This window comes from Grampus griseus, assembly GCF_964374135.1.
Source record: "Grampus griseus genome assembly, chromosome: 8".
Lineage (NCBI taxonomy): Eukaryota > Metazoa > Chordata > Mammalia > Artiodactyla > Delphinidae > Grampus > Grampus griseus.
Window position 1 is genome coordinate 5,219,052 of NC_139002.1, and position 15,115 is coordinate 5,234,166.

Sequence of the window (15,115 nt, forward strand, 5' to 3'; positions counted from 1 at the left end):
GTTTGCAGGGGGAGATCTTGGCCAGGGAGCCAGAGGAGCTTTGGTGCCTGCTTGCTGAGACGCCTGGCAGGTGGCTGATTTCTGGGTTCTCTCCTGCTTAAACCCTTCGGTGGCTCCCCATTGTCCTTAGGATAAGGTCACAAGTACTTGACATGCTTATAGGTCCCTTGCTCCTCTCTCTGCTGTCTGCTGCTTCCCTTTCCTTCCCTGTTGTTGAGCTAGCCAGACGTTGCCTGAACTCTTTTTTTATTTCATTTATTTATTTTTAAAAATATTTATTTATTTGGCTGCATCGGGTCTTAGTGGTGGCACGCAGGACCTTTGTTTTAGCATGCAGGCTCTTTTGTTGTGGTGCACGGGCTCTAGAACGAGCAGGCTCAGTAGTTGCAGCACGTGGGCTTAGTTGTCTTGTAGCACGTGGGATCTTAGTTCCCCGACCAGGGACTGAACTTGAGCCCCGGCAGTGAAGTCCTAACCACTGGACCATCAGGGAATTCCCAACAGATCTCTCAAGTTTTTTTTTTTTTTTTTTTAAGTTTATTTATTTGTTTATTTTATTTTTGGCTGCGTTCGGTGTTTGTTGCTGTGCGTGGGCTTTCTCTAGCTGTGGCGAGCGGGAGCTGCTCTTCCTTATGGAGTGTGGGCTTCTCATTGCGGTGGCTTCTCTTGTTGTGGAGCATGGGCTCTAGGCACGCGGGCTCAGTAGTTGTGGCTTGCAGGCTCTAGAGTGCAGGCTCAGTAGTTGTGGCGTGCGGGCTTAGTTGCTCCGCAACATGTGGGATCTTCCCGGGCCAGGGCTCAAACCCGTGTCCCCTGCATTTTCAGGCGGATTCCTAAGCACTGTGCCACCAGGCCCAAAACTTGAGAGGCCCTGACCTCTCAAGTTTTGAGAATTGAGTAAAGATCAGAGGAATTTTTGTTTAAAAAATGTAAAAACTTGAGAGGCCCTGACCTCTCAAGTTTTGAGAATTGAGTAAAGATCAGAGGAATTTTTGTTTAAAAAATGTAAAAACTTGGATGACGGTGATTTTTGCACAACTTTGTGATTGTACTTAATGCCACTGAACCATACACTCAAAAATGGACAAAATGGTAGATTTTATGTTATGCATGTGTTATCCACTTATGCACAAAAACTTAAAAACTTCATTTTTTTTCTTGCTCACTTTTCCTCCTGCTTTTCCTGATTCTCCCAGCCTGAGATCTTCTTTGACGTAGTCAGCTTCTCAACGTGGCAGGAAGTACTGAGCGCCTCGCAGCGCGAGCACCTCCAGCAGTTTCTGCCCCGCTTTCCTGAGGACAGTACTGAGCAGCAGGATGAGCTCATCCTCGCCCTGTTCCGTGGGGAGAACTTCCGCTTCGGAAACCCTCTGCACATCGCCCAGAAGCTTTTCCGAGGTGTGTAGCTCAGCATTCTTGTTTTGAGAGGACTGGAGGGTGGGAACACACCCACTTCTGTGCGTACTCCTTTCTTCGTTTTATTCTATTTTTATGTATAGACACTGACTCCAAGTACTTTCATGCAACACTTTGCTGCCTAGGCCGTTCTTTTTTTTTTTTTTTAATAAAAATTTTTAACTTACATAGGAAACATATAAATCATAATTGTAATGCTCATTGATGTGTTATATGAACTCAGCTGTGTAACCACCACCCAGATCGAGAAGTAAAACATTATTAGCATCTTAGAGGCACCCATTATGACTAGTCTTCAAAAATTATTAAAAACAGTTTACCATTTGGTTTATCACATGGATGTATGTGTGTGTGATGCACATACACGTATTTTTTCTGCAGAAAACCTGACACTTTACCACCAAGCACCTCAGTGTGTATGTATCTCTTAGCAAAGACATCCTTCCACATAATCACAGTCTTAAATTCACCCCCAAGAAACTTTACATTGAACAAGTAATAGCCTAGAATGTCCCATATTCAGATTTTCTCAGTTGTTCCCAATGTCAGTTGGCCTTTATTTATTTATTTATTTTTAACATCTTTATTGGAGTATAATTGCTTTACAATGGTGTGTTAGTTTCTGCTTTATAACAAAATGAATCAGTTATACATATACATATGTTCCCATATCTCCTCCCTCTTGCGTCTCCCTCCCACCTTCCCTATCCCACCCCTCCAGGTGGTCACAAAGCACCGAGCTGATCTCCCTGTGCTATGCGGCTGCTTCCCACTAGCTGTCTACCTTATGTTTGGTAGTGTATATATGTCCATGCCTCTCTCTCGCTTTGTCACAGCTCACCCTTCCCCCTCCCCATATCCTCAAGTCCGTTCTCTAGTAAGTCTGTGTCTTTATTCCTGTCTTACCCCTGGGTTCTTCATGACATTTTTTTTTTCTTAAATTCCATATATATGTGTTAGCATACAGTATTTGTCTTTCTGTTTCTGACTTACTTCACTCTGTATGACAGACTCTAGGTCTATCCACCTCATTACAAATAGCTCAATTTCGTTTCTTTTTATGGCTGGGTAATATTCCATTGTATATATGTGTCACATCTTCATCCATTCATCCGACGATGGGCTCTTAGGTTGTTTCCATGTCCTGGCTATTGTAAGTAGAGCTGCAATGAACATTTTGGTACATGACTCTTTGAATTATGGTTTTCTCAGGGTATATGCCCAGTAGTGGGATTGCTGGGTCATATGGTAGTTCTATTTGTAGTTTTTTAAGGAACCTCTATACTGTTCTCCATAGTGGCTGTACCAATTCACATCCCCACCAGCAGTGCAAGAGTGTTCCCTTTTCTCCACACCCTCTCCAGCATTTATTGTTTCTAGATTTTTTGATGATGGCCGTTCTGACCGGTGTGAGATGATATCTCATTGTAGTTTTGATTTGCATTTCTCTAATGATTAATGATGTTGAGCATTCTTTCATGTGTTTGTTGGCAATCTGTATATCTTCTTTGGAGAAATGTCTATTTAGGTCTTCTGCCCATTTTTGGATTGGGTTGTTTGCTTTTTTGTTATTGACCTGCATGAGCTGCTTGTAAATTTTGGAGATTAATCCTTTGTCAGTTGCTTCATTTGCAAATATTTTCTCCCATTCTGAGGGTTGTCTTTTCATCTTGTTTATGGTTTCATTTGCTGTGCAAAAGCTTTTAAGTTTCATTGCGTCCCATTTGTTTATTTTTGTTTTTATTTCAGTTTCTCTAGGAGGTGGGTCAGAAAGGATCTTGCTGTGATTTATGTCATAGAGTGTTCTGCCTATGTTTTCCTGTAAGAGTTTGATAGTGTCTGGCCTTACATTTAGGTCTTTAATCCATTTTGAGTTTATTTTTGTGTATGGTGTTAGGGAGTGTTCTAATTTCATACTTTTACATGTAGCTGTCCAGTTTTCCCAGCACCACTCAGTTGACTTTTAAATAGTTGGCTTTTAAATCCAGGATCCACTCAAGATTCATGTGTTGTGTTGGGATCTTCTGTCTCTCAGCTCCCTGAATCTAGGGCCCTCTGCCTTTTTTTCCTTGTCTTTCAAAATACACTTGTGAAGAGCCCAGGACACTTGAATTGTAAAATGTCTTGCTTTCTGGGAAGTTGTCGTCTTGCTTCGTCATAATTAGTTTTGGGTTAAACATTTTGCCGAGAAAGAAGATGGGAAATGTCATTTCTTTCTCATGCCTCCACTCAGGGGATATGTGATGTCAGTCTTGGATTGTTGGTAGGGAGGCTTTTGATCACTTGGCTCTGTGGTATCTGCCAGAGCTACTGACTGTAAGGGCACCTTTTTCCCCCTGTAATTAAGAAGCAATCTGTAGGGTGATATTTAGGGACCATGTGATAATCTCATTTTCCAAAAGCATTTGTTTTACCCAGCGGTTTTAGCATCCACTGACCCTTGCCTGAACCGGTCGTTACATTGGGGATTCCAGAATGGTTTGGGGCCACTCTTCAGTCACAGTTTGCTCTCTGTCCAGTGGAGAGGAGGAGAGGATGCTTCTTCCCTTCCCACTTTCTGGGGTGACTTTGCTTTGGCTGGAGGCCCTGAAAGATAGCACATCTTGAGTTTGTGAAACTGGACAGCTTGACAGCTGCAAAAAGACTGGAGGGAATAAGCTTATCATTTCAGACCGCATTATCTTAAGGTTTAAAATGAGCATTCCCTCCTTTGGTGGATCATTAAGGAGGATTTCCCTTCTGGTTGGCCAGTGTTTTATGTCGCTGAAGCCAGGGTCTCAGGTGGGATAAGCTGGTAGGCCTGGTTGGTAGTAGAGGCCGTATCAGGGACTGTGTGTAACGCTGGCATGTTTCCTTCCAAAACAATGTGATGGTCAGGTAAGGATGCAAACGAGGAATGCAAGACAGGAGTTCTGCGATGTCTGGTGTCATGTTTCAGGTCCCGCAGTGATGAGGACAGTTGCGTTACCACGGTTATTGTGGTTATGTGTCTTGACTGAGCTGGCATTGCTTTCAGTGTGCTTTTATTTTTGCTTATCTTTTCTGGTTCTGTTTTAAAAACTCACCTTTTCCATGAGTTCCAAGTGCTTGTCGAGCTGCCTTGACTTCTGTTTCCTCCAGGAAAGAGTCGTCATGAGCTTCAGCTTCCCACTTCCAGCCTCCCCCCAGCACACTGTAGTCGTTTTCCTCCTGACCTACTTTTGCTTGTCTCGGAGGAAGGATATTTTCCGTCTGTTTAAGATTAACCTCTGCTCTTGATCCTCTCATGTTTTACGTCCTCCAGGACCTCGTTTCTCAGTGAACCGTTCTACCATGTGTACTTACTCCACTCCTTTTTCAGCCTGTAGATGTGGTCATGGGTCTCACACTAAAAGAGTCCTTAACCATCTGTCCCCTTCATTGTCTTCTGTCATTTTCCCTTTTCTCCGAACTTCCTGAAAGGCATCCACAGGCGCCGTCCGCTGGTGGCTGTTCCCTATGCCTGCCAACACCTTCGACTTTCTAAACCTACAGGAAAGTTACAAGAGTTTATAGTTGACACCCGCATACTCCTTACCAGGTTCACCAGCTATGAATATTTTGCCACATTTTTTCTTGTCAATATTGTACCTACTACCACTATTTTTATTTTTGCTGAACCACTTGAGAGTATTGCAGACCTAAGACTCCTGGTTTTTCAGCATTCATCTTTGAAGAACAGGAACATTCTCTTAAGTAACCAGAACTGATCAAATTCAGAAATATAGAAAATACTGTATTTAATTTAAATTCTGTACTTAAATTCTGTGTTTCAGTATAAAATTTAACAGTGACATATTGTTATCTAATGGGTGGTCCGTATTCCTATTTTGCTAGTTGTTTCAGTGCTTGCTTCTTCCTCTGCTCCATTTCTTTTCAGTGAATGTGTAATTTGCAAACAGCATGTGGCTTTTCTGTTCTCTCCTTAACCCGTCTGTAGCATTTGATGCCTTGATCTCCATCGTGAGACTCCCCCGCTTTGCAGCTGTGGCCCTCCCCGTCCTGGCTTTCTCCTGTGCCTCAGACGCCCTCCCTGCACCCCTCTCTCTGCTGAGCCCTCATCCGCTCGCTATTCCTGCCTCTGCTCCTGCCGTTAGGCCCCCTCTCCCTCCCCGCCTGCCTGCTCTCACCCACCAGCTCTTCTCTGGGGGCTCTCACCAGGGCTGCTCTAGCCACCATCTCCACACAGCCACCAGCGTGAGCATCTCAAAACTTTGCTTTTCAGAGTGTTTACCAATTGCCTTCACTTGGAATAAAATTCACAGCCTACCAGGCTCTGTTGCCCCCGGTTTACCGACTTCTCCTGGTGCTGCAGTCTCTCTTGCCGCTGCTCTCTGGCCCAGCGCCGCCAATAGAAATGTTACGTGAGCCACACGTTCAATTAAAAAATTTCCAGTACCGGGGCTTCCCTGGTGGCGCAGTGGTTGAGAGTCCACCTGCCGAAGCAGGGGATGCGGGTTCGTGCCCCTGGTCCGGGAAGATCCCACGTGCCGCGGAGCGGCTGGGCCCGTGAGCCATGGCTGCTGAGCCTGCGCGTCCGGAGCCTGTGCTCCGCAATGGGAGAGGCCACAGCAGTGAGAGGCCCGTGTACCTTAGAAAAAAAAAAAAAAAAAATTTCCAGTACCCACATTAAGAATAGTAAAAGCGGGCTTCCCTGGTGGCGCAGTGGTTGAGAGTCCGCCTGCCGATGCAGGGGACACAGGTTCGTGCCCCGGTCCGGGAAGATCCCACATGCCGCGGAGCGGCTGGGCCCGTGAGCCATGGCCGCTGAGCCTGCGCGTCCGGAGCCTGTGCTCCGCAACGGGAGAGGCCACAACAGTGAGAGGCCCGCGTACCGCAAAACAAAAACAAAAACAAAAACAAACAAACAAAAAAAAGAATAGTAAAAGCAGTTTAATTTTAATAATATATTTTCTTTAAGTTGATGTACTCAAAATGTTATTTATTTTTTAAAATAAATTTATTTAATTTATTTATTTTTGGCTGCATTGGGTCTTCATTGCTGCACATGGGCTTTCTCTAGTTGCAGCGAGCAGGGGCTACTCTTCGTTGCAGTGCATGGGCTTCTCATTGTGGTGGCTTGTCTTGTGGCAGAGCATGGGCTCTAGGCACGTGGGCTTCAGTAGTTGTGGCACGAGGGCTCAGTAGTTGTGGCTCACGGGCTCTAGTGCGCAGGCTCAGTAGCGTGGTGCACAGGCTTAGCTGCTCCGTGGCATGTGGGATCTTCCCGGATCAGGGCTTGAACCCATGTCCCCTGCACTGGCAGGCGGATTCTTAACCACTGCGCCACCAGGAAGTCCCTTGAATTTTTTTTTTTTTTTTTTTGCGTTACGCGGGCCTCTCACCGCTGTGGCCTCTCCCACTGCAGAGCATAGGCTCCGGACGGTCAGGCCCAGCGTCCATGGCCCATGGGCCCAGCCGCTCTGCGGCACGTGGGATCCCCCCGGACTGGGGCACGAACCCGTGTCCCCTGCATCGGCAGGCGGACCTCAACCACTGCACCACCAGGGAAGCCCTCAAAATGTTATTTTAATAGAGCATTTGGCTATCTTGGTGAGGGAAACTAAAGACTGAAGGAAGGTAACTTTGGAGAAGTACAGAGGCAAAGAAGTAGAATTTTCATCCAATTTCTATATATCAGCATCAGTAGCATTGAACTCTTGCCTCTTTTCTTGAAGGTCAAATTCCTTATTTCTCTGCAACAGGCAGCGTAATGCGGTGGCTAGGAGCGGCTCTGGAGCTGGACTGCCTGGGTTCAGACCCGATTTCCCCTTTTATTAGCTGTGTAACCTTGCGCAAGGTATTTAGTTTCTCCATGCTTCGGGCTCTTCAGTAAAATGAGGATGCAGTAGTACCTTCTTGGTGGGGTGGTTGTGAAGATGAAGTGAGTTAATATATGCACGGCCCTCCTTATATGGTGACAGTTCCATGTCAGGTCCTTTTCTAAGTGTTTGCTGTTATTCGTTACCTCGGAATATCATTAAAGTGGTTGGAATTAAAAAAAAAAAAAAAAGAAACGCCGTGTACTTACTTCAATGCCTCATTTTAGCCTTCTGAGGTTAGCTTTTCCATCTTTCCCCTTAGTTCACTTTGTAGCAGCCTGCTCAAATCTAATATTCCAAAACGGACCTCTGTCATCGCGGCTCCCACAACGGTATGAGTTGCTCGTGTCCAGTGATCTAGGTACCATGCTCGCCTTCCTGCCCCAGCATCCAAACGAACAGCAGGTCTAATCTTTCTCCCTCGAAATATATCTGAAGTCTTTCTACTGCCGTTCACATAACCACTGCTCACTCATCAGCTAATATGTGCCAGCCATTCTTCAAGGTTCTGGAGATACAGTCATGACCTTACATTCTACTAGGGGAAAACAAGGTAATAGACAAGCAAGTGTTTGTTGGTATCATGCACTATAAAGAGTGAGGAAGGGTAATGGGACTGGAAGTGACAGGAAGGATCTGGTTCAGAGGTGGTAGTTGGGCAGGGCTTCTCTGTGGAGGTGCATTGGACAGAGACTCAGTGAAGGTGCGACGAGCAAGCCGTGAAGTACTGGGTGTTAGTAGGAAGCCTTGCAGGCAGAGGGGACTTGAAGGACAAAGCCTTTGTGAAAAGGCAGAGGGGACTTGAAGGACAAAGGCTTTGCGAAAAGTACGGTACTTCAGCAAACAGCGTGGGCTGCGGCGGAGTGAGCAAAAGGGAGCCTGGTGGAGGATGAGGCCGAGATACGTGGGACCCACAAGGAAGGGCCCTGGGCCTCCTGGCCCCTTGGCTCTACCCTGGGTATGGAGGGAGAGGTCCGACCGGGCCACTGTCGTCCCTCTCCTCAATCACTGCAGTGGTTTTCTTCTTCCTCTTTTGCTCTCGGCCGTGTTATTCTCCTGCTTTAAACCCTTCAGCTGATTTCCACTACACTCAGGATAAGGTCCAGACTGTGCTGTGGTTTCTGTGTGGTGTGACGTCTGCCCAGTTTCACAGGTCATCTCGGCCCCTCCTCAGCTAAGTCCCTCTGCTTTCCTCACACCAACATTTCTTCAGGGGTTGGAGTGGGCACATTCTTCCTTGCTTCAGGGCCTGCCTTAGCACATGCTGTTCCTTCTGCCTTTTCCCTATTTTTATTTTAAAAATTCCTACTTGCTTAATTTTCCTCCCAATAAATTTTTTAAACATATAGAAAAGTTGATAACCAATACGTATGATGCACATCCGTAAAACTTACCTGTGTTTATCAGTTGTTAGCGTCTTCCCACAGTTGCTGTGATCGGGCCTCATTTCATGTCGCCTTCCTTAGGGGCTCTTTTCCTGATGTCACTCTTCGCTCTCTTTGGTTGTTTTAGGTTGGTTTCCTGGCAGCACGTCAGAGAGTCGAGTACTGGCTTACACGCTTTCTGTCTCTCCCCTTGGACCGTAGGCTCCCCTTTCCCCACTATCCTCCCATCAGTGCAAAGCTGGCCGCCTCTCCAGCCCTCGCTGATGGGTGGCTGACAGATATGCATGGCTGTGCCTGTTCTTTGCAGACGGACACTTCAACCCCGAGGTGGTCAAGTATAGGCAGCTGTGCTTCCGGTCGCAGTACAAACGCTACCTGAGCTCCCAGCAGCAGTACTTCCACCGGCTGCTGAAGCAGATCCTGGCCTCGCGGAGCGTAAGTGCCCCTGGGAGCTGCGTGGGACTCACACCTGGTGACCCAAAGGGGCGGATCAGGGGCAAGAACAAAAGATACCACTGAGGAAGGAAGCTGCCCATCAAGCCCCGACACGACCAAGTGCATCCTTCCTTCTCATGATACGTTTTAAGATGCATCCTGATTTCAGATACGTTAGAACAGGAACAAAAGAAGGATACATCTTAAAATTGATGAAATATTGTAGCTTCTGTATTTACCCAGAAAAAGAGGCAGCTTTCAGATCCATGGTGGGTCGTGCAGGAGAAGCAGCTTGCACTCAGGTTCACGTTCGGGTGCCTGATGGGTGCCAGGCTCAGCGGCTCTGGGTCTGGACCAGCCTTGGGATGCTTTGGGGCAGAGTAGTTCTGGCTCTTATTGGTTCTTTAAGCTTCGGTTTGGAGATACTTCGGGGTCTGGTGTAAGTGTTCATTCTCGATGGAGCAGCACAGCACTCAGATTGGGGATTTTCCATCACAATCAGCACAGGCCCCTTTTATTTGGAAGGAAGGAACTGAGCTTGCTAACAAAGAAGAGAAGAAAGCGTAGACTCGGGGAGCGTGTCAGGACAAGCTGTGGCTGAGGCCGTGCCCCCATCCCATCCGATCTCTCCCAGGATCTCCTGGAGATGGCCCGGCGAAGCGGTCCCACCCTCCCCTCCCGGCAGAAGCGCCCCTCACCATCCCGCACCCCCGAGGAGCGGGAGTGGCGCACCCAGCAGCGCTACCTGAAGGTCCTGCGGGAAGTGAAGGAGGAGTGTGGGGACTCGGCCCTGTCATCGGACGAGGAGGGTATGTGTCCTCCGTGCCCCGCACCATCTGTATCTCATCGGTCTGCACCTGCAGCTGCTTCTCTGGTTGGAGGCCGTGGTAGCCATTTCCCCATGAGGAAGCCATCCCTGTGGTTTTTCTGGGCGCGTGGTGACGCTCAGAGCCGTTGGGTGGCTGTGACTGCACACCTCGCCACCCTTGACGCTCAGGCACACGCGGGGCCCTCCCGGCAGGTGCTCTGGTCCAGTCGGCTGCTCGAGAGAACCACTGTCCCCGCAGGAGAGTAATAGTGACTGTGACCTCTGCAGTGTGACCCGCCACTGTTGAAGTCTCTCCTCCCGGAAGAGCCGTTACGCTGACTCAAGTCTGCAGTCCGTCTGGGGAAGGGTCAGGAAGCAGTGGTGGAGCCTGGCCTCCCTCTTGTTGGCTTAGCCTTCTTGAGCCCAGAGAGCCACTTACCCTGTCTCCCCTGCTGGAGTCCACAGGCAGGTTGGATTTACGAGAAAACTTTTCTTTTGCAGATCTCAGCTCGTGGCTCCCGAGCTCTCCAGCGCGCTCTCCTAGCCCTGCAGTGCCCCTCAGGGTGGTGCCCACGCTTTCCACCACGGACATGAAGACTGCAGGTGAGTGGGGCTCGGCGTGGATCTGAGGACTACCTCGGGGTGGGAGACTGGGTTCTGCCTGCCAGGAAAGCAGAGCGGTGTTCCTTAGAATGAGGAGACCTGGGGAAGCTTTCGTGTAGCTCCACTTCTCCGCAGGTAGGTAGGCCAGCTGGCCTTCTGTCCTTTGTTTTGAAAGTTTCTCTTAGGAGCTGACCAGCTGGCATTTTGGCCTCAAGAAAGCAGAATCTTAAAATAACAGTATCAGGATTTCCCTGGCGGTCCAGTGGTTAAGACTCCACGCTTCCACTGCAGGGTCTCGGGTTCGGTCCCTGGTTGGGGAACTAAGATCCCACATGCTGCCCAGCACAGCCCCCAAACAAACAAAAACAACAACCAAAAAAAACCCCCAAAATAATACTAAGGGATAATTCAATAATAGAAAAGGGGTAACCAGAGGCACAGCAGTTTCTTGGCATGTCTGTGAAATTAGAGACTATTTTTAGTTGGGATAGGAGTCAAAGAAGAATGTTCAGAAGCTTCTAGGTGTTTTAGGAGCAGCTGAGTACCGAGGTCGTTATTGACGAGTGTACAGAAAAGCTGCAGAGTTGAGCCTGTGACTGTTTCAAGATTGTTGGTACTTGAACTACACAGGTCAGGAGGGAAGCTCAGAAAATATCTTACTTTCAAACATTGCCAGTGACCAGAAAGATGTGAATTTGAGCATTGTGGAAGTGAATGACCGTCCATGTGGTTTGGTTCCTTTTCTCTCAGATAAAATAGAACTGGGGGACAGTGACCTGAAGATAATGCTGAAGAAGCACCATGAGAAGCGGAAACACCAACCAGTAAGATCGGAGGGGTGGTCAGTAGGTTTTCAGTCTGATTCCCCGGATCAGCTATCCTGGGATGATACAGGGAGTCACTACGTTATTAGTCCCCTTTCCTTATCCTTGTTAGGGGACAGGAGCAGCATGGGAGGCCCAGTAACACTGAAGATGTGTGGAGAAGACAGATGCTTTGACTTTGTAAGGCACGCTTACCGCCGTGTCTGATCCAGTCTTTAGGACGACACTGCTGTGTGAATCCTTTCGTCCGTTTAGCAGGGCTTGGAGAGGCCAGGGAGCTTGTCTGACGCCCAACGGCCAGTAAGTGGCAGAGCCAAGCGTCAGAGCCTGTGCTTTTCCCAGGTTTTACGTTTCTGTTCCTTCGCTCCACCAAATGGAGGTAACACTGAGCCAGAGATCATGGTGGAGGAAGGAAAGTCAGTTCATCAAGGCAGAGTGGTGAGATGGGATGAGTCTTATGTTGGGGTTAGAACCGAGTTCTGTCTCTCTCTTGTCCACTTACTATGATGTCGGGCAAATCCCTTAACTTCTCTGAATCCCGTTTTCAGTCTTTGTAAAATACCACTTAGCAAGACTGTTTGAAGAGCATATAAGATAAGGAACGCAAAAGAGCTTTATAAACTAAATGCCACACATGAAGGATTGGAACTCAGTTCTCCCCTGCCCCATTATGAAGAGCAATAGTTTTTATCTCTGTACGTTTTAAATTCAACACAATTTCCTCAAGTACACGTAACATCTAGTTTTATCTGTAAATTGGGAAAATCAGCAGTTTTAGCTCCTCTTTTGGACCTCCATAACAAATCTCTGAATATCACGTCTAGGATCACCCAGACCTTTTGACGGGGGACCTGACTCTCAATGACATCATGACTCGAGTAAATGCCGGCAGGAAGGGCTCTCTAGCAGGTAAGTGACGTCCTCTGTAGGTGGCCATTGACTGTGGTGTTAGATTACACAGGCCTCTCTACGTATTGCAAAAGGAAAGGAAACCACAGCATCCTTCTTGCTGATAGCCTTTATGTCGTTATTGCCTCTTATGGATTTGTAGGTGGAGAGTGAATATAAAATCAGTACAATGGATCATTGACTCTTTAAAGCACTCATTAGTTTGTTTTAAAAAAAAAAATCAAACGAAACTATATGTCTTATTACTGAGACTTTTCTTTCTTTTGCTGGTGGGCCTTGGGAAAATAATATACAGATAAGACTCCTCATTTCCTGATGTAGAAAATGCAGTTCTATGACTTGAGTTACTTTTTTTCCCCAGCACTATATGACTTGGCTGTCCTTAAAAAAAAGGTTAAGGAAAAAGAGGAAAGGAAGAAGAAGAAAATAAAACTGATCAAATCAGAGGCAGAGGATCTGGCGGAACCCCTAAGCGGTACTGAAGGTCTCCCACCCCTCTCACAGGCACCGTCTCCCCTGGCCATACCCGCTATCAAGGAGGAGTAAGTGAGCAGCGGGGGTCATGGCTCAGGGCTGTCCCCAGAGCTGGTGCTTCTTGAGAGCCCTAGGTCCCAGGGGCCCTGCTGGGGAACGTGTATGGTGTGGGCTTTCACTGAGCTTTTTTATGACGGCTGGGAGGCGTGGAGGACCTAAAGCAACCTAGGCATGTGTTCTTGGTTGTTTCGGTGGTTCTTTTTTTTTTTTAATTTATTTATTTTTGACTGCATTAGGTCTTTGTTGCTGCGCGTGGGCTTTCTCTAGTTGCGGCGACCGGGGGCTACTCTTCCTTGCAGTGCGCGGGCTTCTCATTGCAGTGGCTTCTCTTGTTGTGCAGCACGGGCTCTAAGTGCACAGGCTTCAGTAGTTGTGGCGCACGGGCTCAGTAGTTATGGCTCGCGGGCTCTAGAGCGCAGGCTCAGTAGCTGTGGCGCACGGGCTTAGTTGCTCCACGGCATGTGGGATCTTCCAGGACCAGGGCTTGAACCCGTGTCCCCTGCATTGGCAGGCGGATTCTTAAACCACTAGGCCACCAGGGAAGCCCTTTTCGGTGGTTCTTATATTTTTCTTCCCTCATTAGGCCTCTCGAAGACCTCAAGCCTTGCCTTGGAATCAATGAAATATCTTCCAGCTTCTTCTCTCTTCTCTTGGAGATCTTGTTGCTGGAGGGGCAGGCTAGCCTTCCTATGGTAAGAATTTTGGAAAAGCCAAGTGTGTAGCAGTTTCAGATTGTAGAAATCTTCAGCTCTGGGTTCCCCGCGAAGCTCCACAGCTGCCTTGCTTTGTGACCTGAGCAGACTGGACAGACATAGCCAGTTTGTTCTGGCACAGCCTTGGAATCGCTGGCGTGGAATAGAAATCTAACCGGGTTCTGCCTTTACTCTCCCTCAGCTAGAGGAGCGAGTTTTGGACTGGCAGTCATCTCCAGCCAGCTCCCTCAATAGCTGGTTCTCTGCGGCCCCCAACTGGGCAGAGTTGGTGTTACCAGCCCTGCAGTATCTTGCTGGAGAAAGCCGTGGTAAGGTACTTTGTTCTGTAGGGCCCGGTATTTACCCCGCTTTGTCTAATTCTCGTAGTAGACTGCAGCTTTACTGGCTACATCCGTTGTGGCTTTGCATGATGCGATGCCATGCCTTGGAGGTCTCTGCTGTCCTGATACACCATTAACATACAGAAGTTATCTCGGAGCTCAGGGGTGGCAGTTATTCTGAGTTTAGTAATCTCTCTGACCTGTGTGGCTTGTTCATGGGATCCATTTCTTGCAGCTGTACCTTCCAGCTTCTCTCCATTTGTTGGCTTCAAAGAGAAAACCCAGCAGTGGAAGTTGCTTGGTGAGTAATGCACGTCACCTACCTGTCATAGTAGGTTCTCTTTCTCTTGTTTTCTCCCCGAGCTTCTTGTGCCTTCCAGTCAGTGTGTGCCAGGAGAATGTTGAAAAAGGCAATATTAAACCTTATTTTGCTCAAATAAAAGAGTCCTTCTAGAAATTCTCAGGGTCTGAGTTCACCCCCGTTGGAGTTGGCTGCGGTGGCATTTGCCCTTCAGTTCCGCTGCACTCTGGGGCTGGCTGAATTAAAATCTCTGGGATGTTTTACAATAGCACCTTCATTTATGTCAACCATATCTGTGGTTTTAGGTTAATTTCTAGTAATATGATTGTTTTTCTTTCCTAAAATGGGTTTTGCTATTGAGGATAACGTGTTGGGCAGCCCTCAGTAAGCTACTTCTAAAGAACAGGTTCTTTTTCTTATAAATTTGTGAAGTTCCACTTACTGTGTAAGTTGTAGTAACGTGTACCTGAAATAACTTGGTTATGAGAGGAAGATTCAGTGTTGATTTCCTGTGGAAATGGACAAACCTTTCTCCACTCTGTCCAGTGGTCTATGAAGAGAAACATGGAGAGAAGGTTGTGGAAGTAGTGGATGCGTTCATTGCTTGCAACATGGATTAACCTTCTAGGTGTCAGGCACTGTTAGGTGCCGGGGGTGAGGTAGTGGTTTGTGAGGTAGACAGCGTGCTCCCCTCGTGGAATTTGTTTGGGGAACAAATACTCATTCGAATGAAATGACAAACTTAGCCATTCTGTAAGGGAAAAGTGCCGGTAGGGGTGGGCGTTTGTAAGGAGGCATGGGTGTGGCATGCGTGTGGAGTCCGGGAGGGCCTTCTTGGGGAAGGTCATTTGAGCAGCGGTCTTAACAACGACTAGGGATGAGCCAGGCAGGCGGAGGGAGGCGGCTCCCCATGGGGGGAGCCGTGTGGGTCAGTGACTCAGGGATGGTTCCCGCGGAGATCACACAGGCCTGCTCATAGAGGATGTTGCACCTGGGTAGAGAGGATGCATGAATTTGGGAGCTTTAG

At 47.8% G+C, this 15,115-nt stretch overlaps 1 protein-coding gene across 1 annotated transcript in view; it reads left to right on the forward strand.

The window, feature by feature from the left end:
• NFRKB (nuclear factor related to kappaB binding protein) overlaps positions 1-15,115 on the forward strand; it is a 36,632-nt gene that overhangs the window by 3,490 nt on the left and 18,027 nt on the right. Inside the window, exons 4-13 of the mRNA XM_082659195.1 lie at positions 1,197-1,398; positions 8,949-9,076; positions 9,711-9,885; positions 10,386-10,487; positions 11,238-11,311; positions 12,136-12,220; positions 12,582-12,762; positions 13,338-13,446; positions 13,649-13,775; positions 14,023-14,088. Of these exons, the coding sequence (XP_082515321.1) occupies positions 1,197-1,398; positions 8,949-9,076; positions 9,711-9,885; positions 10,386-10,487; positions 11,238-11,311; positions 12,136-12,220; positions 12,582-12,762; positions 13,338-13,446; positions 13,649-13,775; positions 14,023-14,088 (1,249 nt within the window). The remainder of the gene's footprint in view (positions 1-1,196; positions 1,399-8,948; positions 9,077-9,710; positions 9,886-10,385; positions 10,488-11,237; positions 11,312-12,135; positions 12,221-12,581; positions 12,763-13,337; positions 13,447-13,648; positions 13,776-14,022; positions 14,089-15,115) is intronic.